Source organism: Urocitellus parryii, chromosome 2, assembly GCF_045843805.1.
Source record: "Urocitellus parryii isolate mUroPar1 chromosome 2, mUroPar1.hap1, whole genome shotgun sequence".
Taxonomy (NCBI): domain Eukaryota; kingdom Metazoa; phylum Chordata; class Mammalia; order Rodentia; family Sciuridae; genus Urocitellus; species Urocitellus parryii.
The window spans coordinates 188,333,869-188,354,730 of record NC_135532.1 but is presented as its reverse complement, the minus strand read 5'-3'; the positions used below and the strand labels follow the sequence as shown (position 1 = coordinate 188,354,730).

General features: G+C 32.3%; 1 protein-coding gene across 1 annotated transcript; it reads left to right on the top strand.

Annotated features, from left to right (window-relative positions):
- The first annotated feature begins 18,223 nt into the window (after window positions 1-18,223).
- Window positions 18,224-20,398, top strand: Csnk2a2ip (casein kinase 2 subunit alpha' interacting protein). The gene has a single exon (XM_026393988.2). It carries the CDS (start codon window positions 18,224-18,226, stop codon window positions 20,396-20,398), a length of 2,175 nt encoding a protein of 724 aa, XP_026249773.2.
- The last annotated feature ends 464 nt before the right edge of the window (window positions 20,399-20,862 follow it).

Here is a 20,862-nt window from a genome sequence, read left to right as displayed (position 1 = left end):
CCCTACTTTAATGACATCATTTGAATTTTAAAGAAGAGGAAATGATCCTTAATTGTAGATTCAATTGTTATTTGCAGGTGCAAAAAGCAACCTTAGCTGCCTCATTTCATAATCTGTTCTAACAGTTCAAAGGTGAATTCAAAGGACAGTACAATTTAATAAACTGTTAATTTATCTAGGTGTTGCCTAGAGAAATTTATGAGTCTTTCAAGGGAGGAACAGCACACTATATTAACAAAAGGAACCTTGTATTAGCTAATCACATGACATCAGAAAGGTGTAAACCTGCTTTTATTTTTAAAGATATTTCTACTCATTTTTTAGCTCTTGCCAAGAAAGTTATTAAAGTTTGTTATTATCCCAGGTCTGAGTTTGGACATAAGTGTGTCGGAAACTTGCTTACTCCACGTTTCTATTCAAATCACACAACTTTTGCAGAAAGGGATGTTTTATTACTGTGGGAAGAAAAATAAAGAAACATGGGGATTAAGTGGAATATGTTTCTTGGTTTCCTACATTAACTGATTTTGAGGTTATTTCTTCCTTCAGCTGTTGTACTAGGGGAAAAAGCAATAAAAAAGTTATATAGAGTATTTCCATGATTGATTACATGCTGGCTTAAATCCTTAAATGATGAACTGTTTTCTTATCAAATTCTTCAGTTTCAGTAGTCACATATTTTGTTAAACATTTCTATACATTTTGAAATACAATATAAATCAGAGATAATCTTTTAATCAGAGAACACTTTCTTTCTTCTTAGTTAAATAGAATTGTCTTAGACTTATGAACTAATCATGCCTTACCTAAATAAAATAACTTTGATTTGAATGCAAATTTTCTTTTTTCATTCATTTTTGAACTGACTGTCCATATGTGAACTTTTTCTTTTTATTCAAATACGTGCTTCTGAAAATTGGTATAACCAATCTGGTAAAGTAGTATGGATATTCCTTAAAAAACTTGAAATGGAATTATCATTTGACCAAGCTATTCCACTTCTTGGTCTATAACCTAAAGTTTAAAAAAAAGCATACTACAATGATGCAGCCACATCAATGTTTATAGCAGCACATTCATCATAGCCAAACTGTGGAACCAACCTAGATGCCTTTCAATAGATGAATGGATAAAGAATCTGTTTAATACATATATATATATATATATATTAGTATGTATACATATACACTATATATATATGTATGTATGTATGTATGTATGTGTATATGTATATACATATACACACACAATGGAATATTACTCAGCAATAAAAATAATAAAATTATGGCTTTTGCAAGTAAATGGATGGAGTTAGATAATATCATGCTAAGCAAAGTAAGCCAATCCTCCAAACTAAAGGCGGAATGTTTTCTCTGACAAGTGAATGCTAATCCATAATGCGGGGCGGTGGGGCATGGAGAGAATGATGATTCTGAAGATTATTTATCCTTTAAAGAGTGGAGAAACTCTGGATTGGGCAAAAGGGATGGAGGGGGGAGGGGCATGTGAATAGGAAAGATGGTGGAATGAGAAGAACATCATTACTGTAGGTACATGTATGACTGCACAAATGGTGTGACCCTACTTCATGTACAACCAGAGAAGTGAAAAATTGTGTTCCATTTGCATACAATGGATCAAACAGCATTTTGCTGTCATGCATAGCTGATTAGAACAAATAAATAATTAAAAAATAGAATAACAATCTTAATGAAATACTAGTATATGTCATTGTTTTGTAGAATTTTCCTCCAAGTACAGTTAGCTTCTTGTTATTATTTTTATAAAAGGTAGCAGAGATTTTAGTAAAAAGTATCAACTTTAAAACAGAATCAAATAGCTTAACACTGACGTCAATACTAGATTTGAATTGAAAAATGCATGTATCTTGTGTATGTGTACCATACCTAATTAGGATACACACACATACATGCACACACACATATACATACTTACATAGATACATACACACAAATATACACAGATTCACATGTGCATATATACGTACATGTAAACCCATGTACACATACATGGATACATACATACATACACATGATACACAAACATAGTAGTCAGGACCTGTTAATTTCTACTTGACCTCTGAAGTTATTACTGAATGTTCAAACTTCTTAATATTTCATCTCCTAATATAGTTGTACAAACAAGAAAAGCCATCATATGTTTATAGAAACAAAACTTTCCAAAAATCAACTCCCAGAAGTAATTATGCAAGAGTTTTCTACATAATTTGAGTTTTGGCTTTTTAGTGAGGCAGTATTCATTTTTTATAATAGTATCAATAATAATAATATATTTGATCATACATATATTTTTAAACACACCAAGCAATTTAACTATATTTTCACATTTTTTTCAGGGCAAACCTGTGAGATATGCAGTATTATTATATTTGTCTTATAAATGAGGAACTGAGGTTTATAGATGTTGAATAATCAATCCAAAGTCATAGAGCTAGAAAATGACAGTTAGTAATGCAATTTTGATTTTCTCGACCTAAATTTAACAACAATGACACAATAGAAATATGAAATTGCTTTTACACTGTTGCAGTTTATTTCCTAATTATGAATTTTAATTTTTGTTACATTTCTTAATATAATGAATATAACCAATAATCATTTTGGTATAATTTAACAGTTAATTAAAAATTGATGTTTTCATGGTAATTTTTTTATAATATGAATAAATCTTTATTTTGGTCCAGCTGCTCTAATAATTAATTCTTCTATATTTTAAAAATACAGAAATAAAAATACTTTTGCTTTAGAAAAATCCATGCTTTAGGTATTTCTATCTTAAAGAAGTTGAGAAAAAAAATGTGCAAATATTTTTAAAATGTAATAATTTTAATGCTTTTTGTCTTTCATATGCACATTCAATAATCTAGGTGGTTATATAAGTTAGAAAACATTACAACCAGTACAAGGGGATTTGTAAACATATTGTTTATATTAAATATTTAGAGTGTGGAACTGCAGTTCAATATAAACATCTGGACTTTAACTCAAATACTTAAATTGTTGACGCAGCAATTTTTGATAGTAATAGAAGTAGGGAAGTATATAGAAACACTGAGCTTGATATGAAATAGAAGAAGGGTTTAAGAGCGGGAGTTAGGAAAATGGAGTGCAAATTGAGAAAAGAGGTTCAGAGATCAGGGTCAAAGAGAAAAGGTCAGGAAGATGAAGGGGAGAGTCTTTGAAGGTATGCAGAGGAAGACTGAAAACAGATGCTGGCAGCAGTCAGCGGAGAGAATGATGATTCTGAAGATTATTTATCCTTTAAAGATACAGAAAGAGAAACGGAATGGCCTTCTCTGTCCAGAGGGAAAGACCAAAAAACATCCTTCTCATCCACCTTTGAAGAGAAAAATCATGAAGTCAAACTTATTGTTTGTGAATTTCAGGGTCTGATCAATTTTCTCAGAAATTACATTAATATTAATATCTACAGAGGAGGGTGGTTGTAAAGAAATTAATGTATATCCTGAAAGGTGAATAAATGCTGGATACAATTACCATATTTTGTTATGGCTTCATTTGTCCATGTTAGCTTTCTATGAATAGAAGTATCTGGGAAGTAAAGAAATAGAAAAATACCAAAGGGGTAAAGAAATCAATCCTGATTTAAGATATTTGTGACATCAAATGTATAAAAAGAGTTCTTTTTTGATTTTTGTCTATTTTCAATAGACAATTTAGGACAAATATGTAGCAAATTCTTTTATTTTTTATTTATATATGACAGCAGAATGCATTACAATTATTATTACATATATACAGCACAATTCTTCATATCATTCTTTTTGAAGATTCAGGGATAATGTTTTCAAAAAGAAACATTGTGGCATTTTGTAGGTCTCATGGATTTTCCAGTTTCTATATTTTAAAATAGAAGCTATAACCCAGGTGTGTACTTGTATTCAAAACTACTTGGGAGGCTGAGGCAGAAGGATAGCTTGAACTCAGGAATTTGGACCCAGCCTGGTGACATAGTGAGAATCCATCAAAATAATAATAGTGAAAGTAGGAGATGTGAAATAGGTGAAGAACATAAGTAAAAGTTTATTTATTCTTGTTTATAATTAGGTTGATTTTTCCTGGGATGGTTTGATGAAATGTGGAACAAAGAACAACACTAGAGCTTAGAAAATATATTTTAAATTATAATATCAAGGACTCAAAAATAATTATTATCTTTTAAATGGAAGAAATTTTAAAGGTGATCTAAAGGAGTAAAAATTGGGTAGACATGAATACTAGTTTATTTTCTAAGGTTTTAAATTTTTTTCCAATAAGCAAAAGATTGCACTCAATAACATACTTGTACTCAGTAAATTGCAGAAAATGAAAATGTTACCTGCCATTATGACAATATATTGGTTTGCTGACATAAGAATAAAAGTAAGACCTACATTTGGAAACAAAGACTAATACAGCTTATTCGCCAAATATGATATTTTAAAATATTATATTCTACTTTTACCTAAAATGATCAACATTGGGCCATTATGATATATAATGATATAGAAATATTATGTATATGCATTAAATAGTTTAATGGATTTGGAACAAAATATGCATTGCTGAAATCTAATCATTTTATATTAAGGCAGCTGGAGATGTTCTGGTGAGCAGAAAATATGAATCAAATGCAATGAAGACAATGTGCAACCTACAAAATTATTCATTGGAGGCTATGTTCTTGATTTTGCTTAAGCAAAATACCTTGCATTAGACATGCAGTATAATCAACAGGTCTTTTAATGTGTCATGGTTTTCAATAAGACGCTTCCTTGTGTTTGCACAGCTGCTTTCTAGATACCCGTGTATCACATTTCACTTAACTTATTGTCATTGCTGTTTAAACCATTTTCAGGAAGAAAGTTACTTTGTGGAAATGTTTGATCTTATAAAAATTTGATACATTTCATGATCATTGACAGTTTCAAGTTTTGTAGAATTAGTGTTTAGACTGTTCAATATGCTGTTAAACTGTAACTTCGTTCACAAAGAAGAAATGATGTTTATGCAATTTTAGCTGGGAGAATGTAGGGTACCATATTCCAAACATGGTTTCCTTCAGTCATGTGTCAGAAATGTGTTATGAGACAATTGATTTACTGATTGATTTATTGGCTTCAAAGAGATATATCAAATTTTAATCTCAAAGAATATATTGGCTCAAAAAGAAAATTGATAGGCCAATAACAATAAAACTTAATAACTAATCACATGATTAATTTCTAAACATATTCACCTCTAATGAAACACATGGAAGTAAATAATTTCATAAAAGCAGCAAGCAGCTAATGAGCAAGACAATTTGTTACTTGTTTCCTAAGTACTTTAATAGTCTTTTAATAAATTTCATTTTATTGGTCTCAAGTCTCTAGTTAATTGCCCTACTCCAAAGAGGAATAAAATCCAAGGACTGATCTATGTTTTTCAGGACTGAAAATAGACTCTTCTTCATCTTCAACTTTCTCTTTTATTTCAATTTCATTAAAACTTAATCCTTTTAGTAAGCATCACCCACCTCTCTTTGTCCAGTTTCCAATGTTACTGCCACTGTTTCTCTCTGTCCCTGAATATTTTAAATTCTTTCATGATTTGAAACATCTCAAAGGATGACCTTTTCCTAATAATTCAACTGTGAAATGATCCTTCCAAAATCCAATTCATAGATTACTTCTGTTTTGAAATCTTTCTGCTCTTGCAACTGATATGGAAGTTCATAATCTTATAAGACTGAATATAAAATTCTGAAGAATTCAGGATTTGACCCCCCCACCCACAAACAAATTGAACAAATTGATGGTCTTCATAATTAATGTAGTTGATATTATCAGACATTGCTTTCTCTTAGCTTTGCTGTCTCTTGCATCTGTATATTTCTTTTATTAACTTTATTGCAACTCCTGTTTATGTTCTCACACATAGCACAATTTAAAATTATTTAAAATATAAATGTTGAATAAAATTATTGGATTGGTGGATCAGAGCTAATTTCTCAAGTTGGATGGATTATTTAAGTCAAAAGATCTGGGGAAAATATTTGCAGTTTATGTAACTAAAGGTAGTCATTAAATATAAAGAACACTTACTATTGAGTAATAACAAAATGATAAACATCTGTGGATAAACAAAATGACTAAGGAATTAATAGCAGGGAAATAAAGGTCAGTAAGATTTAGCTTACATTCAATATTTTAATATATAAACAAGAGGCCATGAGATAGAGGATAGGACAGCAATAAATATTCAAAATATTCTAGATCCAGGTAGTTGAATGTCAATTGTAAATTACTGATGGGGGAGTAATATTTTTTACAAATTTACTGGAGGAAAATCAATGTGTTTAAAAATCCTACAATAAAAATTTTTATCCTACTAACCTAATTGGAAAAACTTATCCAAGGAAGGAAAGCAGTACAAAAAGTAATGCTAGGAGAATGCTCTCCAAAATAATGAAAATAATGGTATTAGGAACAAAAATAATGAGTTATGGACTTTGTATGTATATTGGATAAGAATACTTACTAGGATGAAGATGCACTGCATAGCACATTTGTATAAAATGCAGATATAGAGAAAGATTGGAATGCCAGCAGAGGCAGTAGCTGGTGATAGGAATGATTTTTATTTTTAAAATCAGAATTTTCTCTTTGTTTTCCATTTTCTATAATAAGTGGATTTTATGCTTATCATCAAAATACTTAGATGACTTATCATCCAAATGTTTAGGTATTCATATATATATATATATATATATATATATATATATATATATATAGAAAGGAATTACACTAATTTAGAGATCCATTAGAAGAGTTGTTATTATCTCTACTTAGCAGATGGTCCCAAATAGTGCATAACTAATTTGATCTTTAAGAAATAAATTTAAGAAATTCAGAGGAAAAATCAATTTGAAATAATTTTCTTTATACTTAAAATACTATCTGAAAATATTTATATATTTCCCGCACTTTCAATAGTTGGAAGAAATTGACTGGAAGTTTATGGAATAGGCTAGGAAGAATGGCACTGGAGAGACGTGATCCTTTTGAGAATCACAGCATTCGTTTATTCTTTCATATTTGTGATCTTGAGATCCTGGGTCACTTGGCTCAACAGATCCTTGATTCCTAAACAGAAATGACTTTTTTGACAGATATTCTTGAGACAGAAGGTCTGCATTTCTATGTATGTGTGTATATATATATATATATATACACACACACACACACAAGTGTGTGTGTGTCTGTGTCTCTGTCTATGTCTATGTCTATCTTGTTTGTCTCTGCATTCCATTTGTATCTTCTTTATATTTTTATCAATCCCTACACCTAAGACAATCCATATTTATTCTAGGTAATTTCTACACCCTAGTTATTCTGTGGCTGCCTCAGTAAGAGAGAAGCCTAGAAGACTTAAGTCTCATAGTTTCTTCCACAGTATAGAGGGGATCCCTTATGTCTACAATAAGTAAGATATGATGTAAAATGCGAGACCCTAGAATTCCAAGGTGCAGCTAACACTGATGCACAGTGGGCCTAATGTTTTTGTGATAATGCTTAAGGATCTTCTGTCCCCCAATTCCAGTTACGCATAGACACATTCAACTCCAGCTTTTGCCACTGTAAGAAATTACACAAGGAACCTGCGGTCCATACATGCATTTAGAATCTATGCAGCCAAATCACCTGAAACATTTTCTGATGTATAAAATACAACTCATAACCTCATATATAGGTTAATGGTAACTGAGTTGGATGAATGAGAATTATGATTTTGTTTGTGATTTTGACTGAAGTATAGATGAATTTGTTTATGTGGTTCTGCAATGGGTTCCACTGGGCCATTGCCAAACTATATAGTTCTTTAAAATGCCCCCAACAGAAAATTACCTTTTTGGACTTATCTCTTTCTCCCTTCCTCTCTTCCTTCCTCCAGTGCTTCTTAACTTTTAATATATATAATATTTCAGGAAAATAAGAAATATTTTTGGAGGTATACTGATTGATTGTTTTTTTAAGTGCTTCTGTTCACTTCTCCATAAAAATATGGGTAACACCAAATGTTTTCCTTTTATTTAGATAAAAAGGAAAAGGAACATTTCCTTGGTTAACTCAGTTATATAATAGCATGTTATTTTCTGTGAATTCTCATGACTTAAAATATCTGTCAAGAGGGCAAAATAAATGTCTTTTCCAGATCACCTTACATCATACTCTTAGAAAATAGCCTTATATACTAACTTAAAAGACTACTTGATATGAGTCTCTTATCTTAATAAGACTTATCTTAATTCTTCCTTACCTCAAAGTTTCTGTACTATTATCCTCCTAATTTCCTTTCACCTCAAGTTCTAGGCAAAAGAGAGTGTTCTTGATTTAAAACCTTGAGTTTTCACTGGTGCTTTATTTCTATATCTTCTACTTACTGTATGTATTTGCTCAATGAATCTCTTGGCATCTAGACTATACTGCATGCCAATATCGCCCTCCCCAAAGTGGCTCTTTTTCTTCTATCTTCCAATCTACATAGGTATTTCTCTGTTCTGACAAAATCAACCATCCTTTCCTCAATGATAACCCTTTTCAGCTATAATTTCTCTTTGTTCTATACAGTCAAACTCTTTGAATATAGGTTAACTGTAATGCTCTATTCCTGTCATACATATTACTCTTTTGGAACTATCCTCTCAAATAAGTCAGCAGTGAATCAATGACTTCTCATTCCTTGCCCTTGAAGTATCTAGAACTGATTCCATTGGATGCCACTTAAAATATTTCTTGGATGTTTTGTGTTTCCTGAAGGCCTACATTTTACATTACTTTTGACATTGCAACATGCACCTATTTCTGTCTTGGTGGTTTACTGAGAACCTAAAGCGTTGCTTCCTTGCAGCGTCTGCAATCTAGATAGCCTTACTTTGAAATGAGGTTGACTTATAGTACCAGCTCTATTATCTATTTATTTGTGAGCATCTCACTCCCATAAGGTGGTATTCAATTTGTGTGTGTAGGTGGTGCTGGGGATCAAACCCAGGGCCTCATGCATGATAGGCAGGTAGCCTACCACTGCCCCAGCCCAAGATGGGATTTTTGAGATTACTAGTAGTAGTAGTAGTAGTAGTCTCTTAGTTGAAACTACTGTATTCTGTTGAACCATTCACCTACTGTTAGACAGTGGGCTATTTCCAGTTTAGGACTATTAAAGAAAAGTCTGAGTGAACACATTCATGTAAGTGTTTATATGGGTACCTGCATCATGTTCTGTTGTATAAATATTAGGAGTGGAATAACTGGATCATATGATAAATGTATATATAGTTTTAAAACAATTGTTTCCAAATTTTCATATACTATTTTCTATTCCCAACAGGAGTGAATGGGATTTTCAGTTTTGGCACATCATTGCCAATATTACCATAGTAGCCTTTTTCATTTTAACCATTTAAAAGTGGAATTAGTGGCATCTCATGTGGCTTTAAATTAGATTTCTCCAAAAATTAATAATGTTAAGCATCTTTTTATGCTTATTTCTCATTGATATATTGTTCAAATATTTTGCACATTTTTTTTGAGAGAGAGAGAGATAATTTTTTTAATATTTATTTTTTAGTTTTCGGTGGACACATATCTTTATTTGTTTTTTAATGTATTGCTGAGGATGGAACCCAGTGCCCCGCACATGCCAAGCGAGTGTGCTACCGCTTGAGTCACATCCCCAACCCAATTTTGCATATTTTGTTAGATTGCTTAATATCTTGTAAAACTTTTAGAGTACTTTGTATTTTTTTTTACTCTATTCTTGAAGTACTTTATATGATACATGTTTTGCCTATCTTTTCTTTAGATCTTATAGTTTGTCTTTTTAAAATTCTTAACAATATCTTGAGAAGAAAAGTTTTTAATTTTAATGAAATTTACTTTACTTTTTTTTCTTATTGATTGGGCTGTTGGTGTTCCATGTAAAATGATGGCATATATACACAGTGAAATACTTTGTGGCCATAAAAACTAAATGAAATTTTGTCTTTTTTAGCAACATGGATAGAACCAGAGGATGTTAGGTTAAGTTAAATAAATCTATTACAGAAAAAAAAATTAACACATATGCTCACTTATATATGAAAACCAAAAGTCAGTCTCATAGAAGTAGTTGAATAGTGTCCACCAGGGCTGTGGAAGGGTGTGGGAGAGGGAAAAAATGGAAAAAGGATAGCTAATGGGTGCATACATATTAATGGGATAAGAGGAATAACTTTAATGTTCTACAGAAAAGTATGATAATTAATGGTTGATGACAGTTAATTGTACATTTCAGATTATCAAGTGGAGAAGATCTTAAATGTTACCAATATAAATCAGAAATTTTTGAGATGTGGATATGACAGTTACCCCGACCTAATCATTGCACATTGTATACTTACATTGAAATGCCGCACTATACTACATACATATGAATAATTATTACTTGACTATTAAAGTTGTTAAAAAATTTTAAAAAAATCTATGCCAATTACAAATTACAAATTTTTTCTATTCCCTTATCTTCCAGAACTATTATAGTTTTAGGTTTTATATTAGGTCAATGACACTATTATGAATTAATTTTTATATATGCTTCAAGGTATGAATCAAGCTTCACTTTTAAAAATATGTATATTATTTCCAGTGTAATTGAAGTATGATTAACAAAAGTTGAACATATTTAGGGTATACACAGGATGTTTTCATATGTGTATACATTGTGAAATGATTACTACAATTGAGGCATTGCCTTACATAGTTTCCATTGTGTGTGTGTGTGTGTGTGTGTGTGTGTGTTTGTGTGCACTCATGTATGCATGTGTGTTGAGAACATTTAAGATCTACTTTCTTTTGTCTTTTTTTTTTTTTTGCCCCCCAGTACTGGGGATCTCACCCGGGATCCTCCATTACTGAATTACACTCCCATGACTTTTAATTTCTTATTTTGGGAGAGGGTTTCTCTAAGTTGCTTAGGAACTTGCTAAATGGCTGAGGCAGGCATTACACATGGGTTCCTTCCTGAGTTGCTGGGGTTACAGGTCAGTACCACTGCACCCAGCAAAAAATTTATTTTCTTAACAAATTTCAAGTTTACAACACATGATTATTAACTATAGCATTGTTTTACCAGTACTACTTCTTTTCCTTCAACTCCTATCTGCTTATATTCATCATGCTACTCCGTTTGACTGTGAGTATGACTTTTTTAGATTTGACATGTAAGTGAGATCGTGGGTATTTGTCTTTCTGTATCAGAATTATTTCACTCACTGTAATATCTTTCAGGTTCATCATATTGTGGCAAATGGGAAGCTTTCCTTCTGTTTTAGGCTGCATAATATTTGATTGTACACATACATACCATATCATATTTTCTTTATTCACTATTCTATTGAATGACACTAAGGTTGGCTTCCATATCTTAACTGGAATAAATAATGCTATAGGAGTTATGAGAGTGCAGATATATTTTGGAGACATATCTATTTTGATTCCTTGGATATATCCCCAGAAGTGGAATTTTTGGATCATATCATAATTCTGTTTTTAGTTGTGGAGGAACCTCCATACTATTCTCTATATTCTCACTAATAGTGTGCATGAGTTTTCAAATCTCTACATGCTAATCAATACTTGTCATCATTTCTGATAATCATAATTTGTGTCTTCTCTTTTTTTCTTTGATAAGTTTGCCTGAGTGTTTATTAATTCTGTTTTCCTTCTTTGAGAACTAACTTTTAATATCCTCGCTTTCCTATTTTTTATCTTATTGATTTCTCTTAATGAATCATGATAATCTTTATTCTTTTACTTTATGTTGATTTGTTTTGCTCTTCATTTTCTAATTGCTTATGAAACATGCTAATGCCATGGATTTGAACATTTTCTTCCTTTTAAATATAATCATTAATGCTATGAATAGCTTTCCATCTAAGTTCTGCTTTCATAGCATTCTACACATTTTTATGCACTCTTTTCACTTTTATTCATTTTGAAATAATTCCTAATATTCCCTTATTCTTCTTTGATTTATGGGTTACTTAGGGAAGTATATTCATTATTCTAAATATTTCATAGGTATTTGTTACTGGTTCATAATTGTTAGGAAAACCAAGAATACATACTATTTCTAATTTGAATTCATTTAAATTTATGAGGACATATTGCATGGTCTATCACATTTTGGTGAATGTTTTGTGTTCACTTGAAAAGACTGTCTTGTACTCATATTCCTTGAATATTAATTAGCTCAATTAATTATTCATAGAGTTTTTCAAATATTACATAATTGTTGATATTTTGCTTATTTTTATCCATTTTTGAAAAAGAGTTATTTTAATGTTCAATTATGATTTTTCTCATAGGAACATATATTGAAAAAAGAAGTAAAGTGAAATAGTGAAGAGTTTCTCTGTATTGCAAGGGAAATAAAGTTACAAGAAAACTACATAGCAATTATTGGTTTGTTCTTTATTACTAGGGATTTAAATTTTCTTTTTTATAAGATTTTCAAGTACTTGCTCATATTTATAAGAGTATGTTGTGTTTGTATTGGATTGTTAGAGATAATTATACATAGTGTTTATGGGAGTCAAAAATATTGTTAAATATTGGTATTAAGGAAAATTATTGAACTATGTGTACTGATTAATAAGCAGTAAATTCACTGAAATTTCTGAATTTTAATATTTAATTCATTTTATTAAACTTTTATAGTCAAAGTTGGAATTTTAATCATATAATATGTATATGAAGATAACTTACTTTCTACTTTTTTAAAGATTACATCTCTTTCTTTTTTTCCCATTTTCTTCTTTACCTGTTAGCCAGATCTCCCTAAACAATTTCAAATTGAAGTATTGACAGTGAATATTCTCAACTATTATCAACCTATAATAGGACTAATTCACATTTCAGTACCATCTGAAACTTTTGCTTTTGCTTTCAGAGTAATATTTATTATTATCGTAGTTCTTTTCTAAGTTTACTGAGCTTTATGTTTGAATTCTATTAAGTGACTTTTTGAAATACTCATTAACATTTATTTGTGAATTGTGAATAAAAAATTATAATGTTCTTAACAATAAACTGTCATTGCTTTATTTGAATAAGATAAACTTTGATCATAGTTGATTATTATTTTATTATGCTGTGAAATTAAGTATGTTATTTTAGTTAAAAATTTCTGAAGATTAAATAAGCAATACTACTGTATTGTTTCACCTTTAATTTTAAATTATATTCATCCTGTGTTCGTATATGATTTTCATACAATGTATTCTAGAACAAATTGAGAAATTTTCCTCACTTATCCTATCCTGAAGAAGTTCATAAAACATTATAAATATCTATCCACCTCCACTATAAAAAGATCTTGGCATTAAAAAATATTTAAGTTAATTCTTTCATAGTGACATTCATTTGATTCTATAGTTATAACTCACTATAAATTTCTACTTTCTTTAGTTGTCTGGAATCCTTATATGCTTCTACCAAAGTGTGTCATTTGCTGAGTACTTCTGATAGTGGGAATCACTCAACTGCTATGTTTCTCTGATTTTTATCTTAAATAGACTCTTGTTAGTTCCAGTTGTTTTTAATTATTTTATTTCCATCCATATGATACCAGGATTTCCAGACTACATTCTTCTCCTTTTCTCTCTTTAAGATTTCATTGCATCTGTGTGCCAGATCTTGGTTCATCCTTTAATGTTTCACCTTTCAGTGCAATTTTGTTTCAGATGTCTTTTCAAATTATTATCAAGTTGTACACTTTTTAGACTTTTTATTGAAGTAAGGGAACCCACAAAACACACATAGTCTAAGTGTTAGAGCTCAATTATCACAAAGTGAATTCATCCATCCAGTCATCAACCAGGGCCAGACACAGAACATTACACCATTCTGGAAACCCTTTTGTTCCCTCAACCTCTATCCTGCCAAATGTGTTATTATCCTGATCATTTGTACCATAGTCAGTATGACCCAACTGTGTACTTTCATGCATAAAATCTTGAAGTGTTCTTTTAATATGGTTCTTTTCACACAACATTTTCTATGTGAGGTTCATCCATGTATTTTCATGGTGCTGAATTTTCTGTTATTTTTCAGTATTGTTTGGAATCAAACAGTTGATTCTAATTTGGAGCTATTATGCATAATGCTCCGAAGAACATGCCAGTACATGTATTTTGGTGCAAATATTTATGCATTATGTGTCTGTTATATGCAGGAGTGGACTTATTCTCTGTCTCTCTCTCTTATTAGCATTAGTAATAATATCAATAAAGTTAATGGATAAAGCTAAGAAATTTTTCTAAATGGTGTATCAATTAACGATTTTACCAACAGTATATGAGAATTCTATTTAATATATATTCTCACTGAGTATTGGTTCTTTTCAATTTTCACCTTATGTTAGACACATTCTGGTAATGTGTTTAAACATGATTTCTAAAGAGTCAGAACTTTTTTTTTCTCATATATGTGTTAGCCATTTGGGCTTCCTTTGTGAAGTGGTTGTTCATGTGCTTTGCTCATCTTTCTATTTGCACTCTTTGTCTTATTTTCTTAGTAACATGCAGAGATTTTCATGGCTATGAATGAGTCTTTTGTTAGATATATGTTATTAATTAGCTTTTTAACTGTTGTGACCAAAAGACTTGACAAGAACTATTATAGGAGAAAAGTTTACTTGGGGGCTCACAGTTTCAGAGTTCTCAGGTCTTACCTATCCAGCACCATTCCTTGAGGCTTGAGGTGAAGCAGAACATTATAGCACAAGTGTGTGGTGGAGGAAAGCAGGTCAGAACATGGCCACCAAAAAGCAGATTGAAAGACTATGCTCAACTCACCAAATATACACCCCAAAGGCAGGCCCCAATGACATACCTCCTCCAGCCACACCCTTCCAGCCCATAGTCATCATTCAGTTAATCCCTATCAGGGGATTAATGCACTGATTAAGTTAAGGCTCTCACCACCTTATCATTTCACATTAAAGTTTTCTTGCATTATCTTACACATGAGCTTTTGAGTGACACCTTATATCTAATCCATAACATGTATCATGGATATTTTTATACATTCTGTGATTTGAATTTATTTTTTTAAATATATTTTTTAGTCATAGATGGGCACAATACTTTATTTGTTTATTTCTATATGTGTTACTGTCTACGGCCATACTACCCTGAACGTGCCCGATCTCGTCTGTATATGTGGTACTGAGGATCGAACCTAGGGCCCCACACATGGGAGGCAAACGCTCTGCCACTGAGCCACAACTCGAGTCCCTGCATTTATTCTTTCTAAATATTATGTTTTTGATGGTTAGGAGTTCTTAGTTTAATTGATCCTTTTTGAATGAGTACTTTTTTTATATTTCCTTTAAGAAATCTTTCATGCCCCAAAGTCATGCAGTTGTTCTATATTATCTGGAATCTTGGTGTTATGCAACATCTTGTGATGTGTGCATTCTCCTCTTTAATATATCATGTATCAAATCACACCACTACAAATTCAGCAATCATGAGAGAACTCTGTGTTTATTACTCCTGCAGGCATATGCAAAGCAAGGGACATCCCTGATCAAGTTATAGTGGTGTCTCATCAGCAAGTTTGTTCCTGGATATCTTGAAAGGACAATAGGGAAAGAGATAGTGAGTTCATGGGGGGGAAGATTATAGTGGTTTCTGTAATAATATGTTAGTCTAGATGTGATATACCTATAGTACAAACTGAAATAGTGAAATTTGAAAAAAATAATAAATTAAACTATGAAAGAGGTAAAAATTCACCCTTGGCATTTAAATGGCTTTGAAAAGTGAAACTGTCTGAATTATTTCAAAGATTACGAATTATGTCAATAAGGATTAAGAACCAAGAGATAAGATGTAGAAAGATTTTCTGAAAAGATAATTAACTTCATTGAGCTTTTGTTGTTTTGTGTTTGAATTATCTTTGAAACTTTTGATGGAGAAGTCTGATGATTAGTTGGAAATACAATTTTGAAGCTCAGGAGAAAATAGGACTATGGATAAAAGATTAGAAAGTTATTGATACATAACTAATATTTTTGGTACTTGAAGAATTCTTCAAAAATGACTCAAGGTTTAAAAACAAGTGAGCTAAAATACTAATAAAGTATATTTTTAAATGAATGCAACAGAGTGAGAGTAAATATTTGAAATCACCTGGACAAAGGGAAAACTTCTAGCAATAATAGAATTGATTCTAAATTTTTACAATAAGTTGACATATATAAGAAATAAGTTGATGTATATAAGAAACTCACTAAGGCTAAGGAAAAAGAGGTTAGATAAAGATTACCAACTACAGTTAGTTAGGAGGAATTATATCTCATGTTTAATATCACAGAAGGTTGGCTATACTTTATATCAACTTATGTATTTCATAATAGGGACAGAAGAAGAGTTTTACATCTGTCAGCACATAGACAACATGTGGGGTAATGGAAATGATAATTCCCCTGATTTGATCATTATACATTGTATATACTTGTATAGTATGATTGCACTGTATTCCATAAATAAGATTTTATATGCCAATTAAAAATAAAATAAAATTCAAATAACATATAAAAGTAGAATGAAAAACAGGAAATTGAATTTCAGATAGAAGAATGAAAGAAAAAAGAAATAGGGTTGGTAAGCCATAGAAGCCTAGAGAGAATCATGCAACCATGTTCTGTCAGCTCTCATTGTTAGATGCCTTCAGACCAAGCACTCAATTGACTGATTCCAGGAATTATTGGAATTGCTCCCAGTTTTTAAAATATTTTTTTTTGTTTTAGTAGTAGATGGACACAATACTTTTATTTTATTGATTTACTTTTAATGTGGTGCTGAGGATCCAGCCCAGTGCCTCTCACATGCCAGGCAGGTGTTCCACCCATGAGCTACAATCCCAGTCCTCAATAATTTCTTTTCTTTATCATATCATATATCTTAGTTTTAAACCTGAAGAAGAAACTTTTGACCAGGAAAAATAAAGCAGTGTATCATGTCACACTAGGGTATTACCTTTATGAAGGAAACAGCATGTTAACTTTCCTTGAGTGGTAGATGCTCCCATCACTTTTGGTCAGCTTCAAAATTCTTTTTATGAAGCTTCAATAGTTCATTTTAAAATCCAAAACATAACTGGGATAATTATGTTAGAATGTAATAACAAGAAAATTGGTGATATTAACTCTGAAAGCTATATTTAGGTAAGAGCAAAAGAAAAGAATCCTGCAAAGGCCTGGAGAAAAAGTAGAGGTTCAGAGTTGAGGGAAATAATGGACATCCATAGATTTAAAAGGGTGTAGCCAAGGGTTTTAAGTGCAACTGTGACAAATGAAACAAGTTTGAGAACATGCAATGAACTTTCAACCAGATGTGCAGACTCTGGGAAGTAGGCTAAAAGGGGAGTATGGTAGGCAAATAAATCTAAATTGAAAAACAACATTCTGAACTTCCAGTTCACCTTTCTCTAAGATTCTCTTGTTTTACCCAAGAAAATTGTCAAGATATTTTGAATGAATGCAATAATTAAAAGAGCACCCTGTAATAGCTGCTACATTTTATTGAATGCTTATTATATCCAGGGCACAGTTGGATATCTTATATGCATTATCTTATTTAGTTTTTAGATTAATAAATTAAATGTTATATTTACCTATTTACAAATGGTCAGTTGGGATTTAGATGGTTTAATTAACACTAAGATACACTGTGATATTAAACACAGACACAGTTAGTGACAGGGATTTGCTCTAAAGAATGTGCTCTAGTCACAACACAGTTTTTAAAGAAAATTAATTACTTATCAGGATTTCTTCTGAACTCTCTTCACTATTTTGTTAACAGGGATTATTTCTTCAAAAGGAAAAACACTCTTGGAAATTGAAGAGAAGACCAAGGATCATTTCCAATGTTGACTCCCCCCCACCCAATCTCATCTATACCTTAATCTTGAATCATCCTATGAATTTTGGCAATTAACAGAGAGTGGCAAGATAGAAGTTAGAAACTACTAAATAGTATTTATTTAAAAATGTCCATTGCCAATAGGATCTGGCTTAAAAGACTCTAACAGCTACTAAAACATCCCCATACATAGGAACTGGTTTTAAAAAGAACACCACCACCGTACAAGATGTTGCCATTAGCATGTTATGATCAAAAGTTTTTGCCATTAGGCCAGTCTTACCAACAGACCAAAGCCCATTCATTTAGACAAAAGTTCATTGCTGAAAAACTAAATCAACATAAAAACCAACCTGTGGTCAAAGTACAATCCCATAGCAAAAACATTGTAGCACCTTCCTTAAGCTCTAACAAGATGGTCCAAAGCTGCTCAATATTGCCTTCTCAAGTGCCCAAATCTCAAGTGACACTTTCACAGAGCTTCCCAATCAGGACTATGAAGTCATCATTATCTGACACTAAATATCCAGGCACACCTTCACCAGACCTCTATCGCAGATCATCGAATCCCATTTCAACAGACCTAAATTTACCTTTGTTGCATCCCAAACCTCCGACTATATCTTCATCTGACTTCAACAAGACAGCATCAACACTGGAGGCCAATCAAACAGCCTTAAGCTCAAAACTACCCCTCTTCAAACCTTCATCTTCAAGCCTAGACATTTGCTGTACATCACCTTCACTGAAGTCTAATCAAAGAGTCCCAGGTTCATCATTTTCTGCTCTTCAACACCAAGAAGCACCTTCCCTAAAAATCATCTATACATCACCTTCTTTAGGACTAAACCAAAGATGCTTTGGCTCAACATCACTTCAATCAAAATCTCAGAAAACAACTTCATTGGACTGCCTTTGGACATCTTTAATGGAACGCAATCAGAGATCATTGAGCTCACCATCACTCGAAACCAAATCTGAAACACTTAACTACCTTCCCACATCACCTTTTTTGCAGTCAAAGCAAATGACTCTAAGTTCACCATTACCTACTTCCAGATCTCAGAAAACATCTGTGTTGAACTTCAGTTCCAATCCTCTGAGTTTACCTTTGTCCCATTTAAAATTAAGGCATCCACATTCTTTCCACCAGCCTCAGAGTTTTCCATTGTTCCAGTCCAAGTCTCAGACGGTATTTACCTTTGACCGCAACTTTCAGACCTTCAGCACACCAGTTTGTCACTCCAAGTCTCAGAATGGCACTTCACAAAGTGGCAAATACAAAGCCACAGAACTACCATCATCCCATCATTTGAAACCAAATGTCATAGGCATATCACCATCAAGCACCAAACACGGCCTCAGGAACATATCTACAGTAGGTTCCAGACTATCCAGTAAAAGCAGCTTCAGTTTTAGTACAAAGAAAGAATCAGATAAAGAAATTCCCTGGACTTTAGATTGTAGTAATCCCTGCATTGTTAAAGGTGGAACAGTCCCTGAGCAAGTGTTAAATAAAATTGTCAATTCTATCTCCAAGACCAGAATCCAGAAGGATCTCTCTAGGCAAATTCTTTTTCGAAGAATGAGGGGAAAGCCAAATCCTCGGCCTGGTCCCCGCCTTTCAACAATGTATACGGTTTGTTTGGTTTGTGCTTCCTGCATAAAGTCTCAATGTAGACATATTTCAGGAAAGAGAGATCCTCGCTCTGCAACACTTTTTGCCATACCAGCACCTGAGGCCAATTTTGAGGGGAAAATAAAGGTGAAATTAGTTCTCATCCTCTGCCTGCCAGAGAATTCTTATGTTTCATTACCTCTGAAAGAAAATCAACCTGACGAAGTCCCTGATGACAGTATTGAAGAAATGAAGAAGATATCACAGATTTTACCCTCTTCTGAATCAAATATCATCCAAGGGCTCAATATGAAGAAAACGTGGTTGACATGCCCTGAGAAGAAAGTCACAAGTCAGCAGCCCCAGGCTATTGACTGGCTACTTTATGTTAAAAAAAACAGTAGTACTCTGCTACAATCCGAGAACCCAAACCCTTCTACTTCTTCCTCCTCCTCTTCCTCCTCCTCCTCTGCCTCCTCTTCTCCATCCTCTTCCTCTTTTGCCTTACCCTCCTTACTCCCTTCTTTAAAAGACTCTGCTCCATCTGCCCTCTCAGGCTGTGTAGTCACCAAGGTCCTTAGCTACCACTGTTTGCCTCCAGGGGTCTCCTGGCTTGAGTTTATATGCAATAAAGATCACCAACCACTTCCTGAAAGATCAAATAAAAGTCAGTCACCACCTCCCAAAACAAAGTCTGTGAGGAATCCAACCATCAGGAAAGCAACAAAGGGATCAAATGCACTGCTCAAATTTTTCCAAAGCGTCCAAACAAAAAATTCTGATTAAATTTAACTTTCTGTCTCTTTGAAAGCAATGACCTCTTAGTTCTTTGAGATTAATGTCTGATTTCTTATCATGCTTATTAATTTTCTTAGTAAAATGTAACTATGACTGTGTATTTTAGCTGATGAAGTACCTATTTAAGGAGAACTATTTCAAGTGTACTTGCTAGCTAAATAATAGACTACGATCCCCTGGAAGTTAAAAACAAAATCCTGTATTTTTAACTGTCTGCCTCATAGTGGCTACTATATAATTTTTATTAAATAAATTTACCATAGTTTGCCAAATAACAAAAATACATCATCCATCTGGCCTTTGACAGTGTCTAATTCATTGTTATCCTCCTTCCTTACAAGATATAATAATGATGGTATTCTCAAGACAATTTATGCTCATTGTTTCCCTATCTCTAAAGAAAATTCTGATCATGTTCAATGGGTGAAAAAAATATAGAGAGGAACCCTTTC

Coding starts and splice junctions, on each gene's coding strand:
- Csnk2a2ip (XM_026393988.2), top strand. CDS start 18,224: ATGTTGCCATTAGCATGTTATGATCAAAAGTTTTTGCCATTAGGCCAG.